Source organism: Cydia pomonella, chromosome 2 (genome assembly GCF_033807575.1).
Source record: "Cydia pomonella isolate Wapato2018A chromosome 2, ilCydPomo1, whole genome shotgun sequence".
In the NCBI taxonomy this organism is placed as follows: domain Eukaryota; kingdom Metazoa; phylum Arthropoda; class Insecta; order Lepidoptera; family Tortricidae; genus Cydia; species Cydia pomonella.
The window spans coordinates 29,215,504-29,235,265 of record NC_084704.1 but is presented as its reverse complement, the minus strand read 5'-3'; the positions used below and the strand labels follow the sequence as shown (position 1 = coordinate 29,235,265).

Below are 19,762 nucleotides of genomic sequence, written 5' to 3'. Positions count from 1 at the left end.
GTCTCTTTCGCATTCACTCATTGCTGCGTTCTTAACGAACGTACGACGACCCACCTTCCACTCGATGGACCAAGGCCTCGGACCGACCTGGTCGATCGTCTGTTAAGGATGCAGCTATAAGTGAGAGCGAGAAAGAAATATACTGACCGGACCAATGTGCGATCTGGTACGCCCGTAGTAAATTGCCGATCTAGTCGAATTGTACATAAAATTGTATCGCATGAAAGCGATATAATTGCCGACCTCAGCTGTCACTGCCTATTGTTATTCGCGTCATTAGTATCGTATTATCGTAGCTAAACTTAACCTATAATAATCGTACATTTATTGTGTAATTACATTTTTTAACGTTTATTTAAACAAAAGTATTATATAAAATGGTAAGTGTTTGTGGATCTTGCTGACTTATTAAACATCAAGATAATTTCCATCTAAATGAGTACGGTTTATTCATAGTATAAATAAAATCACGTGTTGTTTATTTTCACAGGGAAAACAACGAAAAACTCGTAAAATTGTGGAAAAGCGGTTCGCCCAAATGAAGAAAATGATAAGTCCCAGTGATAGTCGGATAAAGAAAAGTGAACGAGCTCCTCCAAAGAAAAAGAAACCAGAAGATCCTCATAAATTGAAGATCCGCGAAGCGCCGCAAGCAAGCTCAGCGCTGTTCTTCCAATACAACACTCAGTTAGGCCCTCCGTATCACATCCTAATCGATACCAACTTCATAAATTTCTCCATCAAGAACAAATTGGACATAATGCAGAATATGATGGACTGTTTGTATGCTAAATGCATTCCATACATAACTGATTGTGTTTTGGCAGAGTTGGAAAAACTTGGTCGTAAATATCGGGTAGCGCTTAGGATAATAAAGGACCCACGATTTGAAAGGATCACTTGCCTTCACAAGGGTACTTATGCTGATGATTGCATAGTACAGAGAGTGACCCAGCACAAGTGCTATATAGTTGCCACCAATGACAAGGACTTAAAGCGGAGAATACGGAAGATACCAGGCGTGCCTATTATGTATGTTGCAGACCATAAATATACAATAGAGAGAATGCCAGATGCCTATGGGGCACCAAAGGGAGCTATTTAAAATTAAACTTAGTTTAAATTGTCATTGTGATTTATCTTCTCAATTTTAACACCTTAACCCATTCATGGCCACGAACCACGAAGCGTACACAACACGCCGGGCCACCATACAAACCGTTTTCAGCTAAAACGTGTGACTCAGCTTATGGGTCTCGGGGCCTGGCGCGAACGTCAAAGAAATTGCCGCTTATGAATCCGGTCCGTTGGACAATATTATGCAACATTTTTACTAACCAACTGTTTACTGTTCATATTAAAAAAAAAATATATATATATTTACTAATTTGTTGATATTTGTAAGAAACTAAGAATGAACATTTTAAAGCCTGATCAGAAATAGATGATCATTGTCAAGAGGGCGCTGTTATTTTCATATAATTATAGGGTTCAGAAAAATCCAGTTCATAGCACAATTTGTCAGGAGGTCAGGAGGGTTCAAATTCCGGGTATCCATAGCCAAGGTCACAAAAATCACAAAATACGAAATCACTGAAGAGCACAGAGAGGAGCATAAAGTCGCCAACGAATAAATCGTGACTAAATATAATTTCCCATGTTACTCTAAAATACATCCTAATAGAGGGGATGGGGTGAATCATTTCTTGAGTTTATGTCAAAAATACCACGTTAAAGATAATACCGCCGCTAAATTCGCCGCCGCCCAGGTGCATCCATTGTTTATTGTCCAAGTGTCTCCGATAATCTTACATGTGGCCGGTCATGAACTTTGTTTTGGTAAACGTCATTATAATATAAGCAATAGAGCACTTAAAATGTATTATAGTACTTATTACCACGAAAATGTTTAGAAAAAATCTTTTCTTTTAAATATTTCTCACACACTATTGCGATAATACAATATACCATTTAGTTGGTGACTGTTTAAGCCGCCCTGTTTTTATAATGAAATGGTCCTTAGAAATGTTGCTTGCTACCATCCAAACAGTAATCCATTGTAAAAAGGTACAATTTGCAACGAGTTTCGTCATGAAATAAGCTTTAAAACTAAGTTATAAAGTTTTTTTTTGCGTGCTATGAAGATATGTGTAGTTTTTACAATTAGCGCCAGGCCACGGTGACCCATACCTTGAGTCATGTCAATAACTTCAGGCATAAATATATTTTTGATATTTTTGAAATGTAGATTTATCCATTTGCTTGGGACACGTATGTATCTCGAATTTCAGAATATTTACTATATTACACTTCCAGTAAACCAAACTTGAATATTCTAGACCCTGTTTCACTAAAAAAAAAACATGTTTACAATTATGTTTTTCAACATGCCTTATAAAGATGGTTGTTAGCTCAAATTATACTTATATTATTTCGTCATATTACGTTTTGTTTATGTTTAAATCAGAATTTATTCACGACTCACATGTGAGTCACGGGCCCTGCGCGACTGTTTGAACATGACCCATACGCTGAGTCACGGGCCCTGAATGGGTTAAGCCCCATTTAGATGGTTCAAGAAGTTGCATGCAATATTCAATAGATTGCTGACTACAGAGTACATGACTTTAATTAATCAACTAAATGCCACAATGTAACAAAAATTACATGCAAGTTCTTGAACTGTCTAAATGGGGCTTTATACCTGTTAACAATAACATGTCATTTTTTAATAAATATTCCCGGTGGTTTGCTTTCTTTGAAGGGAATTAAGTAATATTCAGAGGGATTCATTTCAAATGTTCAAAACTCCTTTATTAATAGAACATACAGAAATTAATTATATTTTTACTCTTTACTATGTAATATATATATTTTCTTTAAAAGCTTTAACTTAAATGTTGAGCACAAAATTATTACTATAATTAATAAAACAATTTAATATTAATTTTGTCTTAAACTTTAATACAATATATAATTAATAGAAATACTGCCTGTTATATTAAACAGCGGTATTTGGGGTTCCAGGAGAGCCCACAACATCAATAATTTCGCCTGTTGGCTTAGTCTCACTGTCAGTATTAGAATTGCAAATAGATGCTGGAATTGTTAGAGTCTGAAACAAGAAAACAAAATACTCAATGTTAACAACTATTAATTCATATCGATATGATATTGGGATATAAAAATATTATTTTAAATCAAAAACGAAAAGAAGAGTTCAACAAGGGTGTGGATTGTTAGGGTCGGCAATGCGCATGTAACTCCTCTGGAGTTGCTGGCGTCCATAGGCTATGAAGACTGCTTACCATCAGGCACCCGCCGTATGCCTGTTTGCCACCGAAATAGTATAAAAAAGAAGGTGTTAAACTATAGTCTACTAATACCAATTGGTAGTTTTAATTTGACTGGTTTATTCCCACTAGTTACCACCAAGTTGTTACCAATGGTAACTATTGGGATTATTTTTCCCAGCCTTTATCAGTTTGGTTTGGCCTTTGGTTGTATACTATTTCTACTGTTTTAATTAGTATTGAACTCTAACATTTTGGTGGTAACTACTGGGAAAAAAATCCCACATTTTACCAGTGCTAACTACTGGAGAAAGGTATAGTAAAACCTGTTAAAAGGTGGGAAAAAATAGCCCACTTATGTTAATGTTATTTAAATATGAACCTTCAACCTTACCTTTCCTGGATTGAGAGCTTCATACTGATGTCTCAGGGCCTGCAAATCGAATTCGCATGATGCCAAGGCGTTCTTCAAATCCAAAGCCAGTGCTATATCTGACCGAAGCTCATTGAAGTGTTTACATATTGCCTCAGTAGGAGTAGGTGCAATATCTGTAAAAAAAAAATAGTAAATACATATGACATGGATAATGTTCATTTACCCGTGCAGGGTCCATAAAGATCCCTGCTAAATCTTGAATGGGAAACCCAATCAAAAGAATACAAGACAGAGAGGAATGAATTGGACCGTTTCACTTGGTTTTTTAAAAAGCTTACAAAAAACTCAGAATTTACTTCAGATAAAATATTATCAAAACTTTTGGACTAAAACAATTGTTCACAAAAACTGATCCAGCAATAGGTGTGTCAATGTAAAAGCTAAATAAATATAACTTGCCAATGCCCATAAGCCTAAGTTCCTGCTCAATAGCTTTAGTTTTCCGCTGGCCGACGCCTGGGGGTAGCTTCATGCGCTGCGAGCGGAGCCACACGCCGGTGCCGCGCGCTTCCGGGAACTTTATTCCAGACCACTCTACAGTCTGCCAAATAAAATTGTTTTTATTATTAATTTCATCCCATCAGGCAAACTTTTGTCATCGATTGATCTTAATACGGCTTAAAAGGGTCCTACTACTAGAATCAGGTCTCTTACTATTGATAATATTGAATATTGCTCGTCTTAGCCTCCTATACTGGTTATCAAGAAAAGCTTACACACATTCATAGATTTTATGAAATACTATTTTGGCAAAATTGTAAATAATTACATTTTGAGCCTGGCAGCATTTGGAGCCTATTCCATGAATGCTTGTAACTTGTAGCAATTGGGGAAGTCCCTGTTCAACACTATTTATTAACCTACCTTATCGCCGCCATTGATTTGATATAGATCAGGCCAGGCCGCGTAGCCAACGTGCAAATCGCTTTCGCTCCGTAGCGATCGAAACACAACTGTCACTGTCGCACTAATATAGAAGAGTGATAGAGAAACACAAAGCGTTTCGTTGTCAAAAATGCGATTGTCAACTTGGCTAATCCGGCAGTACATTTTGTGCCCCACACGCCACGACTTGATATCTTACGGGTTGTCTACATGCAATTTTTGACAGGGCATTGATGACACTATTACTTCATTGATGTGGCGAAGAAAAGGTTAAAATAGTACATTACGATACAAGTGCGAAAAATGGTTAATTCGCAACGAGTGGGGATAAATTAAAACACGACCCGAAGGTAGTGTTTCAAGTCGACACGAGTTGCGAATTGCCTATTGTAAAGATACCTGTACTGTTACCTGAAGTTGCTATACTGTAAAGATATTTACCTCCACTTGTATTATACCTATATTTGTAACAGGCCTTCATAAAATACTAATCTGCTACTTGTAAATGCTTAAGATTAGTTAATAAATGCTTACAACTGCTTCCACAGTTCGAATGGGTCTTTGCTGTGAAGAGAGTTTCTTCTTGTGCAATTTCCTGTCGTGCCGTCTCGCAATACTGGAAGGAGTATTTGCAGGAGCATTGGCTTCAGCACTCAGAGTCTGGTTAGCTCCAACCACAGTTCCACTGTCAGCTCTGGATATAAGTTTTTGTAGATCTTGAGTTTTGCGTTCTCTCTCGCGTTTCCTAGCTTCTATCTTTTTCAGCTCCACAATCAACATTTGTTCTTCATCAATCTATAAAAAGCAAATATGTTGTTGAGGAAGGGAGATAGCACCTTGATTGGTGTTGTCTATTGCATGATATACTCGTGTAATATACATTAAGTAAATAAATTTAGTAGCATGTAGTAATAGCATGGAATAGAATAAAATTTTTGTAAGTATTCAACTTTGCAACCTCAAACTTGATAAAATTATTGTGGTAGAAGCTCTGCAAAGCAAATTTTCAGTAAAGTGCTTAATCATGTATTAGATAGCAAACATTACCAATACAACTAGAGTTACGCACCTGCTCCTGTGTCCTGTCAAACAATCTGCGCAATTGTTCCTTTCTCTTCCTCTCATGCTCAGCATCATAATGGTAAGTGCGTTTCTCCCCATTCACAGTTGTTACAGCATTAGACCATGGATTTGTTTTTAACTAAAAATATAAATCAATAGGTAAACTTGCAGAAGAAAGTGAAAATATTTACCATAGCAAACTCTAAACATGGACAGTAAAGAAAAATATACAAGAATTCTGTATGTGTAAACCTAACATACAAGACACTCAAAAATATATAAATTTACACAAAGATGCAAGTCATATGTAGAGTGAGGCTTAAACTCTTTCTGGAAGCAAATAAAGTCTGTAAGGAAAATGGTTATCGGTAAACAGTTATATACTTTGCCCAAAGTAGCAGAGATGTGGTAGTAGCGTTCCTTTAAATCTTCAACGCTTCGATCCCTGAAGGCTGCTCTATCCCATCGGTCATGTATCACAATGAATCTGAGATCAAATTTTTGGCATAGGTCCATCAAATGATCTGTCTCCGCTTGACTCCAGTCTTCAGATTTCAAATATTGGTTGTATTCAGATTCTGAATATGATGGGATTGATACTTGCTGCAATGATAGATTATTATTGATTCAATTATAAATTTATGAATTTCAATTTTTTTATATTAGACCAATATCAATACTTTTATAGATAAGTAAAGTGAATCTTTAGGCATTAAGCACTAAGTCTACCATTTGTACATTACTTTTGTTTTGTGCAACAAAGTTTAAATAAATAAATAAATATAGAGAGAATGGTCATTGTAATTTTCACAAGGATTTCAAAACCAAAAGCACAATTGTACACTAATTACCTTATTGAATTGTGCAAAAGGATAATCTTTAGCCTCATCAGAAGCCCTCTTCCAGTGATGGAACACTGCATTGTCCTTACGAGCAGGGTTAGTAAATGGTGCCCATGTCCATTTTCTCACTTTTCGCATGCCCAGCTTAGCTTTGGTTTGTTTGTAAGCTTTACCTGTAAATTTTACATTGTAGATGTTATAAAAATAGAATAACCAGACTAGACTGCTCAAAAATCCTTTACAGTACATATGGTGCTACGCATTGGTGGTGGTGTTCGCGTGCGGGAATGAGCACTTTCCATGCATATGTCGAAATTTTAAAGAGCCGTTTGTACTTTAAAACGTTGTATGATACAAGTGTATAGGTAATTCACAACTTGTGTTGATTTAAAACACTCCCTTCGGTCGTGTTTTAATTTATTACCACTCGTTGCGAATTTCTTATTTTCTGCACTTGTATCGTAAATAACTATTATATGTTGGTATTTCATATACATATAATATTATTCTGAATGACAATAACTGACAACTAAATCACCTGAAAATTAAACCTTTCTGTTAAAAATTCTACTTCAAGAATATCATTAGAAGATAATAAGCGAAATGCTTGGAAGATCCTTGCATCAAACATTAACTGCACCATAACAAGCTAAGCAGTGAATCTTGAATGTTTATACAGTCAATACAAAATAATTAGTACCAGTATCAGTGGGTAATAGAGGCGGCAGCTCCTTGTTGTCATTATAGAGCAATGCGAACACTTCCCTGTGCATTCCCTCTGGCCTCTTCACAGCCTTAGCGGTCACATACTTCTTCTTTATCTTATCCCCATGAATGATGCTCTCACGAGTGATCTCGGAGGCTGGTTGCTCGATATCCAGAATGTCGCGAATGTCGGCCATTGTGTTGTTATTAACTGGTGTTTAAATCTCAACACTGCATTTCAATTTATGATCAACTTTGACTTTGTTGATTTGTAGAATTTCATTCATTTATAGTATTATTTATCACGATAACCTTTTGGTTTGGGTGTTTGTCACTTTGTCATTTGTCTTTTTTTTTATAAACTAGACAGTTGTTTTTTTATTGCCACAGATACATTACGTAGGTATGGGCTCTACATACATGACGATGTATATATATGCATGTGATTTTTGCTTTTATTATGTTTATAGATATTAATAGAATGCAGCTGTACGATCTCACTTCTTTGCAGTTCGCCTTATGTCCGTTAAGTAAAAGAAGTTTCTTAAAAAAATGCCGCTTCCATTATTTATATTTTTTCATAAATTTTGTGTTTTTTCTACTAAGAATCACGAGCTCTTTCGATCTCAATGGGATAAAAAATGACCCAAGGTTTGTCTTATTGTGTTACCATTTTCCCATCTACTTTGTATGGTGGTAACAAAAAGGAAAGTATGAAAAATGTATGGAAATTTTGGGACACTTTTTTTCTCCTTTATGGATGTAAAGGGCTTGCGATCCTGACTAGAACAAAAAAGTAACAAAAAAGATCACATAAAAAAAGTGGCGAAAAAAAGAAATTCTCGGCTATTAAGGAAAGCAAGAAAGGGATATGCGGACCGGATCAGGGGCATGATCCGGTACACCCATCTATTACTACTTTTAAATCGAAGCCAAATTGTATAAAGAGCTCCACAGACATTTCAACAAATCGCATGTGATGCAAATAGTTGCGCAGAGAGCGCCATTAGCGCATACTGAGGCACATTTTGTGTTTCGATGTAGGCACAGCGAAACACAAAAATCGAAATGTTGTTACCTATCGCTCTATCACTCTTGCATATTCGAGCGATAAAGAAGCAGATAGAGTCAGAACAAGAAAACTGTGCTGCGAAATATAGGACAGTCGTGCAAGTGTTATTTTAATCTTGGTCTGACTCTAACGAAATTTCGATTTTCGCGTTTCGCGATAGGCTCTTTAAGGTAAACAAACCGCCTTGATGCAATGTCATAGTGAACATTTCTCAAAAAACTGTTTAAGGCATAGAATGTATAAGTTACTGTATGGTCGGCAGAGTTTTGCAGTAATACTCCTATTATTGGTGACTTCTGTGGACGCCTTAATAGACGAAATGGGAGTCCAGAAAATGGTTAACGATTTTGTGAGCGATCGCGAACAATCAACTAGTGTTTCGTTGCTCTTCAAATGGTTGACCATTTTACGGGGCTAGCTCTTAGTCTATAATGTATAAAGCGTAAGATTGTTGAGATATGTCTATGTCGACAGGCTTGGTTCTCCCATTGCTCTTCACATTTTCGATTCATTTGGTCCGAGTAAGAGGGAATGAAGAAACATAGGTACATATTAACATTAACAAACATATGCATTTGAGAGATTTTTTATTTTTTGACGAAATCAACTCCCAGTTATTCTATCTAAGATACGTCGCATCGCGTCAGGGCTGTCAAGGGGTACCTGTAACATGCATAAAATGTCTTTTCATAATATCAAATGTCCACGTTTCCATCAAAATGTTTGTAGATATTTGTAATATACTACAACTAATATAGGACGGAAAAATTGATGGCAAGAGGGGAAGGGGAAGAAGGAGGTTCATCTGGCTTTAGCAGCCATACTGGCAAGAATGGCCAAGAGCAGAAGAGAGATGGCAGAGGTGGTCGCCGACGTCCGTTAGGGCATGGCAAATAAAGAAGAAGAAAATATTTGTACCATACAAAATACATACGAATAGAGTGTGCTTGTGTGTGTGTGTGTGTGGAGGTTAAGATACTTATGTATAAACAGCCGACGAGTATTACATACAGTAAGACTTAGAAACTGTTTATTCGAGGTAACTGTATTCTTAATATAATTTGCAACAGTTTATACTATGTTTATATATTTATATACAGTACCTATGTAAATTTACGATAACCATCTGTTAAAACTGGTTGATGGGGAACTGAGGGCCTACCTCGAACCACGAACGAAGTTTTGTCCCTCTTTCGCACTTGTGAATTCGTACGTAAGCGAGACAAAGAGGCAAAACATCGTTTGTGGTTTGCGGTAGGCGTTGCGTTGTGGAGTAAATTGTAGAGTTAGACGAAGATAAGTCTGCAACGATTTTCATAGCCCAGATTGGGTAAGTTTCATTTCAAACGTCTAACTTCTATGCACGTAGATATAAATAACACTTACAGTACATATGGTGCTACTTTACCGCACTAGTGCGAAAATTAGCATATTACGTTACTGTGTCGAATATTTAAAGGGCCATATGTACTGTAAAACGTTGTACGATACATGTGCGAATTGGTAGATCGCAACTCGTGTCGATGTAAAACACCCCCTTCGGTCGTGTTTTAATATATATCGCCACTCGTTTCGAATTTCCTATTTTTGGCACTTGTATCGTAATGTACTATTATTTCACAGTCTGTGCTGTCAAAATCATTGCAGAGTAACTTGATCTGCGATCAAGTTCACGCAATCGCTGGCGTAAATGTAAAATGCCAACACACGGTTGCCGTACAGGTTGCGTAGACAAGATGACAATCGTCCACGCTCCGTAGCGTAGCGTAGTTATCTCTCTCTATAACTCTTCCATATTAGTGCGACAGAGACAGTTTCGTTTCGTTCGCTACGAAGCGTTAATGATTGGCATCTTGTCTATATACGCACCCAGGGGTAGTTCGAAAAAGTCGCACAGTTACAAGTGGTTGGTGTCAACTTTCAGCCAGTCTTCTCCGAGAACACGAGGACAATGCCATCCTCGAGAGAACAACATAGAGTCAGACCAAGCTAAGTTGGCAGCGATTTTGATAACCCACTTAACCCAGACGGTGAAAGTGCTATTTCAAACATCAAACTTCTATAAAATTATGACGTTTACTTAACACTTGCAACGTCTGGGCTATCAAAATCGCTGCCAACTTATCTTGGTCTGACTCTAAGTACCATGCTCATATTTCTGATCTAATAACGGGTTTGATTAAATGGTTTTATGTTTTATTTATTTTACATACCTACTGGTAGAATAGGGACATTACTTATACATACAGTTATTGCTGGTGCTAGTCCACCGCCCGAATAATGTACCTACAACCAGTGAACAAGGGAACCTGGGGGGGGGGGCAACATTGATATCCATGTAAAATTTGAGCTTAGGGGGGTGGGGGTGGGGGTCCCCCTCCCTGCCTACGCCCATGAGGATAGGTCTGCGGAGTAGATATCTCTAAACACCAGGTAGATTTATAGGTACAAACCGATTGCCCCGCCGCGTTCACCCAATAGAAGCTCAGTCGCTCGGTCTCTCGGAAGTAACCCTGTACCAGGCCGTTGACGATGAGCGTCGAGCGGGGACTGGCGAGGAAGCTCTGCTGCCCTGACCACCGGAGGGCATTCACCCATTCGAGTTGACCTGAAAAACCTTGACCTCTTGTAAATGCTCAACGATTCATTAAATGAAACGCTCATGTACTTAGCATTTCTCGGTTCTAGTTTTTGGTTTATGGCTGAGTTGAATAACAACCGAGCGATTTTATATACTTACTTAAGTACGTACGTTTTCATTTAACTAGTTTATTATAGGTAACCATTCCACAATTACACACTACACTTCCACACGTGGGAATTCTCAGAAAATAGTGTACCCAATTAGCGCGAGTTGTTAAAAAACGATAATTACTGTAAATTTTGTGACGACAATTAAACTTCAATTTCAATAAAGACTTGGTTTTGGTGTATATTTCATAAACTATATAGTAGATACCCCTATAATGGAACAGGAACCGGTAATGGGACATAAAACCACATTTTTTTTAAAATAAGTAACTAAAACTAGTTTATAAGTACTGGCAACCTTTTACCATAAACAAGCAAGAGTCATAGAGCATCTTAAGTTTGATGTTTCATTAAATTTGCTTTTTTCTTAAGAAATTGTCGCCAAGCCAAAATGAAAAAATAATTAGTCAGAATTCTTAACAACTCCGCTAAAAGAGGTGAGTACGTATTTTAAATTATAATAATATATTTACTTCGTGTAAATTAGAATGAGTTTTGTTAATTGCATTTACCATGAGATTAGGTATACAACACATTATGTTGTTACTCCAGAGATGTAAAAAAAATGATATTTTGCCCAATCCCATTATATGAGCTGTAAAACTGCATACCTCCTATGATGGTACAATCTTATATAATGATGGTTGCCATGCCGTAATTTCATGTTTTAAGAATACATAAGTTGACGACCGGTTTGGCCTAGTGGGTAGTGACACTAGTGACCCTGCCTACGAAGCTGATGGTCCCGGGTTCAAATCCTGGTAAGGGCATTTATTCGTGTGATGAGCATGGATATTTGTTCCTGAGTCATGGGTGTTTTCTATGTATTTAAGTATTTATAAATATTTATATACCTATTATATATATCGTTGTCTAAGTACCCTCAACACAAGCCTTATTGAGCTTACTGTGGGACTTAGTCAATTTGTGTAATAATGTCCTATAATATATATACGTTTCAGGCAGTATGGTATAATAGTCAGTAGCATTACTGCAGCAGTATTGCAACGCGACATTACTGCTGGTCGCATTTTTGAGGCAGCAATGCAGTCGGCAGTAATGCTGGTGCAGTCTGAATACGAACAGTACTTTAAGGTCTTGTTTAGATGGCCCGCAAACCGGCATGGGATTTGAGCTACATTGCGGACTATTGAGGATATAGTACATTGAATTCTGCCGACCGATCAAATACCGCAATGTAATGAATCTCATATGCGACTTCTCTCATAGTCTAAATTAGCCCTAATATATTGAATTGTGGAATGAAATACATTTATATTAAATTAATATCGTCCCTATTCTAATTCTAATATTTCAGATCGCGAGGGCCATGTCCTCATGTCCCATTATAGGGGACCCATCACTGGTTCTTTTCCATTACCGGGGGTTCCATCACTGGAGCTTTGTGGTCCATGACTGGAGATAAAAAACAAAGTTTTAATTTGTTGATTATGTGAAAACGAATTAGGCGGATAAGACATTCAACAAATGTCACAAATACTACAAATTTGCTCTTAAATGTCCCATGACTGGTGCCGTTACCCTAGGTGATATTACAACGTAAAAGAACGTAGAACAACGCAAAAAGTATTCCCGTAAAGATTTCATGCTTCGTTATCGTTAGAAAACTGACAGCGAATACTTAAGTTTTCTTAATTACTCACGCTAATTGGGTAACTACACTATTTTCTGATAAAAAAAATAAAACAAACACTTAACAACCATACGATCGTATGGTTAAAACCATATTAAATAATTAGAAGTAATACTGAATTTTGTAAATGTAATGTAACTAAATTTTTGTTAATTTTAAAACGGGTGTCTGTTTAGAAATTCGCTTCGCCATATTTATGCCAGACACTATAGTAATTTTAGTTTAAAACCAGCTACACTGGAAACTACAGTTTGCAGTTAGGTCAGGACTTCAGACTGGGTTAGGAACTGTCATTTTAGTAAGATTATACAGCGCCCGTTCATAACCAGATGGGTCTTACGAAAGCTTGTTTCCGTTTTTAGATAGGCATTTCAGTTGCACGTTGTAGATATTAGCCATTAGGTACCTACTTGTACCATTGTACCTGTGGGTGCTTAAAACTTTGTCTTTACCTGGAGTGTTGGATATCGCGTCCAAGTTGCCGTTGTAAATAGTCACTTTGAGACTCGTATTTTCTAGAATGTATTCAACTGTGAACAATTAAAATTGCAATCACAATACAACTCTAAGTAGGTATAACTATTTTTATGAATTACTCATACGTTTATTTTTATAACCTGTTATAACCGCATTGATGGAGTATAGGTACATTTAAGATATATCTATATATGCTTTGAGTTACCCACCTAGTAATAAAATAGGTATCGCACCTGGAAAGTACCAATTTGTCAATAATTCTTATAGATCCTCATATTTATGGCATAACTTAGATCAATATTTCATTTCTACAGCACAATGGGAAAGTACCTGATGTACGTAACCGTACATCATTTGGTATAAACTGCTTTTTATATTGTTTGCATATTATGACCATGAGGTGATTAAACATTATTCTAGTCAGCTTGTATATTTCAGGGTTCGCTCAGCTACCAAAGTTTAAAATGATTATAGACATTATAGTACTTCTTAAGTCCATAAAAACATCTCAGTGGCACGAACCAGGATTCGCACCTACATGCTCCGGGTTGAAAGAGGTAGGTACGCGTAACGGCTACCGCAACTATACCTACTCTGCGGAAAATATATTATGTACGTACGAATAATGTATATTACTTATGCCTACTTTTTTCGATATCAGATTCCATAAAGGAGGTTCTGAAAGCGCGGACCGCGGCGTCCTGGCGGGCCGCGTAGGAGCCGCCAATCCCCAGGGCAGGCGCCACGGTGTCATCCATGAACCGGTACGAGTCTAGCCCAAACACGTTGTCTAGGTAATTAGGTTGTCCAAAGTATCCTGAAAATGGTCATACGGTAAGGCCCTATCCACAACGGGACTGTCTCGAGGTTGTCTCGTCCACGAAACCCTGAATAGTCATTTAATTCGTCTAAATTTTTCAAACAGAAGTGATTCAGGTAAACATCATAGCGCGCGACATGCTAATGCCCAATAGGTAATTGACACCCTGTTGCCACCTCTATTGCTAATGACGTACCTAAGTTTATAGATGGACTACTATGGATGGACCCACTTGGACGTCTAAAGTGGATTTCAATAGAAAATACACAATACAGAAACACAGGGGAAACAAACTAATTTACCTTCATTTCTTCGTAATCTCGCACTTTTTTTGGACAACCATTTACAAGTTCAAGGTATAAGTATATACCTAAAGTGTTGATAAAATGTGACCGCGGCCGGCAAAACGTCCCACTAAGTCACTTGCTATAAGGACGAGATTTGCTTGTATCTTTATACAAATAAACTGACAAGGCGTCCTTATGGTAAGCAACAAAGTGGGACGTTTTGCCGGCCGCGGTCACATTTTATCAACAGTTTATATGCTTAAACCTTTTATTTATACCAATTACTAGTTAAAATATTATGTTAATTATTAATATTTTAATGAAAAAAAGCACCGTAAAACTTTTAGGTTATACGTCAATTGCTAACAAAATCTGTCATATTAAATTTGTTTACATTATTTGTCTTTTCTATTGAACTTCACTTTACCTTAAATGCATTTAAATATGTTTTTTCTTAATATTAATAAACGGTTTAAATAATCATTCAGAATTCCATAAAAACATATGAACAGCAAACATTCGATCCGGAAAATTTCCCTGATCATAATCAGACATAGAAGTTTTTATGGCAAAAACGAGAGCTTGAGGAAATGAAACATCGACAAATAATAACATCGATAAGTCAGTCATAGATTAATAATTAAAAGATGTAAATTCTACTTGCTGCAATTTACCGGGAAATTTCAAGAATGCAAATCAATTACAAACCCGACTATAATTTCTTTATTACATATACCTATAAAGTATTTAAAAATAAAAACGTAAACTGTAGAATACAGTGTCAAAAAATAAGAAAACTACCAATGGGTGAATCAAATAAGATATCGAACGTGTTGTGTATTTCGCGGTAGCTATCTTTTTATACAATGTTAAACATCGCTAAGGTAACATCGATAATAGACATGTTGATATTTGATTTTGTCATTCACTTTATTTTGCCACAAAAACTTCTATGTCTGATCATAATACACGGTGTGTCAGGAGGAGCCCGAAAGATTTTAACCACGCAATCTGAGGCCAAGAGAAGGTAATTTTTTTTTATATACTACGTCGGTGGCAAACAAGCATACGGCCCGCCTGGTGGTAAGCAGTTTCCGTAGTCTATGAACGCCTGCAACTCCAGAGGAGTTACATGAGCGTTGCCGACCCTAAACCCCAATATAATTATATGAGTTAATCCCAAAAAAAATATTTGATTTATATTCCTTATTTTTAATGTATTTGTACATAACGGAGCCCACTGATTAACAGTCCGCTGGACGGTATCGGCCTGTCAGTTGTTCGGAACTGTCAACTTTTTGCGGCGGACCCCTTAACAACCAAATGTGACCGCGGCCGGCAATACGTCCCACTTTGTCCCTTGCGTCCTTATGGCAAGGGATGTATAGTAAAACACAGCTAGTTAGAAATAGAAACGTATATTTCGTTTCATTAAAAATGTTACATGGTCAATTTCTTCATCGTCATGGAAAAGACAGATGTTTTTAGTGTTGTCACATTAAAACTAAAATAAATAACCGGCCAAGAGCATGTCGGGCCACGCTCAGTGTAGGGTTCCGTAGTTACTCTTCCGTCACATTAAGCTAAACTGGAGCTTAAAGTATAGTAAATTGTTAACCAAGGGATGAAACGGTACCTTTCACCCGAGTTAAACAAATAGGCAAATTTGCATAATCAGTACCTAATTAAAGTAAGTCTTTTTACTATGAAGGGAAAACTTTTTGCGATAACTCAAAAACAGCTAAACTGATCATGTCCGCTATAGTTTTCATTTAATGTCTTTCTTAAGTTCTACTTCCACGATTTTTTTCATATTTTTTGGACCTATGGTTCAAAAGTTAGAGGGGGGGGACACATTTTTTTATTCTTTCGGAGCGATTATCTCCGAATATATTCACTTTATCAAAAAATGTTTCTTCAAAACCCCTATTAGTTTTGAAAGACCTTTCCAACGATACCCCACACTCTAGGGTTGAAGCGAAAAAAATAATTCACCCCCAGTTTACGTGTAGGGGAGGTACCCTAAAAAAAATTAAATTTTTAGATTTTATTGTACGACTTTGTCGGCTTTATTGATTTATATATCCATGCCAAATTTCAGCTTTCTAGCACTAACGACCACGGAGCAAAGCCTCGGACAGACAGACAGACAGACAGACAGACAGACAGACAGACAGACAGACAGACGGACATGCCGAAACTATAAGGGTTCCGTTTTATGCCATTTGGCTACGGAACCCTAAAAATGTGGCCAGTTTGAGACACACTTTTACCCTATACAAACTATTCAATAATTATCTCTATGTTAAAAATATTATTTAACAAGGAATATTCGTATAAAGATACAAGCAAATCTCGTCCTTATGGCAGCGACAAAAAGGGACGTGATGCCGGCCGCGGTCACAAATGTTATTAGTAAACCTGTCATTTAAAATATTTTTTTACTTATTTTCTGTAATACCTACCAAATTATTGAAAAGTGTTATTTTGTCATTTTTGACATCTATCAATGAGGATATTTAGACTACGTCCCATAGTAGCAACTTCGCCATCAAAAAGGCGTTAAGCATTAAGTAACCATTTTTTTTCAATTGGCATTAACTCTGAAACTAGGCAAATTCTAGAAAAGTTTATAGGACATTTTAGTCTTTAAATATGATCAGGAATACATTATTAAAATCATTCGGGTTCCTCGTGAAACACTGTGTATATCGTATCCGTCAGGACCCTCGGAAGTACTGAGAGGTAATTGGGAAGATATTCCAAGCTGTTACTTTATAGGTATAAAACGCCGTGTTAGCACAATAAGTTATCTAAGTTGTATAAGTGGGGTCGACCTTGCCGAGCATCCCGTGCTAGTTTTTCAACAATATGTCCCAAATTGACTGCCACTGATCCAGCGTTCTCGTTTGTATATTCTCCCAGCGACAAAAAGTGATCAAAGGCAGCTCCTAGTTGTCCGTTGTCGACTAAATCGTTCGTTTCCTTTGAAAAGTTATCAATAGCGGTGCGCCCGTCTTCGTCGACGTACCCGAGCTCCCATAGATAGAAACTGAGTTTCGTTAAGGCGAGAGCCGGGGAAACGATTCCGTTGCCGAGTGCAATGCCTACTAAATTATGTGAAAGATCCTGAAATGTAAAAGTAGACATTAGACTTCTTCGAGCAGATACGTACAAATGCGCTGCCCATACCTCTTAGATGAATTGCATGATACATACATATAGTGAGCTTATTTGCTTTCTAACTAGGCTAAGTTAACCGACCGAAGGATAGACATATATTTAATTGCCCGTAAGGTCCGTCCTTAGATATATGTCAATGGATGCATTTAGGTTCACTAGTTCTTCAAAAAACTTACATTGTCTTCCAGCAACCGCATGGTGAGAGCCAAAGCTAATTTTGACCCATGTCCTTGCCCAAAAATGTAAAGTGGCGCATTGTTGAAACCTTCATGCAGTTCATAAAATGATTCCAAAGTAAACATCAAATGATCAACTGAAAATCAAAATCAATTAATAGTTCAAATAATATAAACATACATAGGTACGTAAACTTATATAGGTGTCCAGACTCCAGAGAAAGGTCGTAGTTGGTAGACCGCGAACATCGAATATCGAAATAGTGTGCCTCTGCTGTACTCTGCATATTGCATATTCGAGCAATAGAAGCAGATAATTAAAATTTCGATTTAGGATATTTGCGGTAGGTCCTCAGTCCTCCACTTGGCTTCTGATTCCTAGGATTAGGCCATTCATTGCCTGTTTTCACTTGCTTGCAAAAAAAAATATTTTACCGTTTTCATTGAGACTCTCTGGAATTGTGTTGTCTGATTGCGCTGCGCTGAAGCCGGTGCCTAAGGGTGCGTCCACAAATAATAGGTTGTATTGGTCAACCTGTAAATTGAAACGTTACATATAGTTTTCATAATAATTAGAACAATAAATGTCAGGGGACAAATGGACAATGTCATACGACTACTTATATAAATATTGAAACTACGAACACTAATTATAATGCACCTAATGTAGGTGTGTACTGTAGCCGTACATCACAATGCATGCTAATTAACTTGTGGTGTTACAAAAAGTTCAACAAAATTGTAATGACCGAATGTAAGATGTTGATGTTTCTAGTAGCACTCTGCCTTCTTTTGTCGCTGCCAAGTCAGAGCTTAGACGGTTTGGGACGTGGGTTTTGGGCAAAACATGCAAATGTGCTTAGTTGCTTACCCAAGAATTGTTCCGCTCGTTCAAATTAAAATCGTAAGGGCCAAACATCCCAAAATTCGCTAGTAGACTGGGTGAGACCCCCGTCACTCCGTCCAGCCACAGGATAATGGGTTTCGAGGTCGGCGTCTCGTCGTGTGCGGGGAAGAACCACCAGAATATGTCGCCAGAGCCCCGGATCCTAGTCAGGGCGGCTGTGCCTTCTACATTTCCTATAGCTTGGCTGTTTAGCTCTAGAAATAGAAAAAAATGGAGATAATATAACGCTTTTCAATCGATAGGTATAATATTGTGTTTATGAAAACTTGTTGGGTCGTGCGCCTGTAGGGGTGGGTGAACGCACCTATCCAGTAAGTGGCACGTCGTCAGCGTATTTCAGTCTTTCTAATCCATATGAAATTTGGTATACTAGTTATATATAGCTGAGATAAAAATTATTTTCTCAAAATATAAACTAGTTATCTTTTGATTTGAACAATAAATATTGAAAGAATGAAAAAGCTCTTCATCAAAATCAGCCCATCCGTTTATTGGTCTCTAGAGTGCAAACCTGGAAGTCTATAAGTTAAACATAGACTGATAAACCCATTACGTTGCGCTGTTGGGTAAAAAACACGATCCGAAGGAATTCAACTTGCTTTTGGCGTCAAGTGTACGCATGTGGCTATGCTATAAACCAAAGCACAGGTTAGTTGTACGATGTTACAAATTATGTACTTACGTACGGTTCTGAAGGGATCGCGGCCCGCTACAAGCCACCAAATAAGTACAGCCAGACCTCCAGCAATCACAACTCCTGCCGTCACTGAAATAACAACTGCTCTTTTCACCATTTTACTGTTCGGTATACTAAACCGAACCGGCTCCTATAAGGTGCAGTCTGAAGATTGGGCCTAAGACTAAGTACTATTGGCGTTATCGCTTAGATAAGTAAACTGATTAAAAATTAAGGCGATTTAGTGAGATAGTTTAAATACTTCGGTGAATTATTGGCATAATCATGATTTCGTGATTTGTACAAGATATTCGTGCTCATATATTCTCATATACTAATTATAAAAGGTTGTGGTTCTAGGTGTGGCGAGTATAGGTGAACGTGACGATAGTAGATTGTTAACCATGGGATGAAATGCATCCATTTCTGACGAGATAATTTCACTCACTCCGTTCGACCACCAATAGTGTTTAAGTCAGACAGAAATGAGTGCTTACATTCGATTTAAACTCTCTACTTTTAATTTCAAATTAAAA

At 37.3% G+C, this 19,762-nt stretch overlaps 3 protein-coding genes and 1 long non-coding RNA gene across 4 annotated transcripts; 2 read left to right on the top strand and 2 right to left on the bottom strand.

The window, feature by feature from the left end:
- The first annotated feature begins 231 nt into the window (after positions 1-231).
- Positions 232-1,129, top strand: LOC133534864 (rRNA-processing protein FCF1 homolog). The gene is made up of 2 exons (XM_061874160.1): positions 232-380; positions 491-1,129. Exons 1-2 carry the CDS (start codon positions 378-380, stop codon positions 1,103-1,105), a joined length of 618 nt encoding a protein of 205 aa, XP_061730144.1. The 5' UTR covers positions 232-377; the 3' UTR covers positions 1,106-1,129.
- A 1,790-nt stretch (positions 1,130-2,919) lies between these two features.
- LOC133534862 (DNA methyltransferase 1-associated protein 1) lies at positions 2,920-7,582 on the bottom strand. Its single transcript, XM_061874157.1, has 8 exons — positions 7,219-7,582; positions 6,528-6,691; positions 6,061-6,279; positions 5,684-5,815; positions 5,149-5,409; positions 4,129-4,270; positions 3,688-3,842; positions 2,920-3,115 (listed from the first exon to the last, which is right to left on the bottom strand). Exons 1-8 carry the CDS (start codon positions 7,418-7,420, stop codon positions 3,002-3,004), a joined length of 1,389 nt encoding a protein of 462 aa, XP_061730141.1. The 5' UTR covers positions 7,421-7,582; the 3' UTR covers positions 2,920-3,001.
- A 1,283-nt stretch (positions 7,583-8,865) lies between these two features.
- LOC133534860 (retinoid-inducible serine carboxypeptidase-like) lies at positions 8,866-19,762 on the bottom strand. Its single transcript, XM_061874156.1, has 9 exons — positions 19,233-19,762; positions 18,515-18,744; positions 18,079-18,178; positions 17,644-17,780; positions 17,122-17,413; positions 13,824-13,994; positions 13,153-13,230; positions 10,749-10,903; positions 8,866-8,958 (listed from the first exon to the last, which is right to left on the bottom strand). Exons 1-9 carry the CDS (start codon positions 19,342-19,344, stop codon positions 8,899-8,901), a joined length of 1,335 nt encoding a protein of 444 aa, XP_061730140.1. The 5' UTR covers positions 19,345-19,762; the 3' UTR covers positions 8,866-8,898.
- LOC133534861 (uncharacterized) lies at positions 10,919-13,958 on the top strand. The gene is made up of 3 exons (XR_009802088.1): positions 10,919-11,483; positions 13,616-13,734; positions 13,839-13,958. It is a non-coding gene; the product is annotated as an uncharacterized LOC133534861 (long non-coding RNA).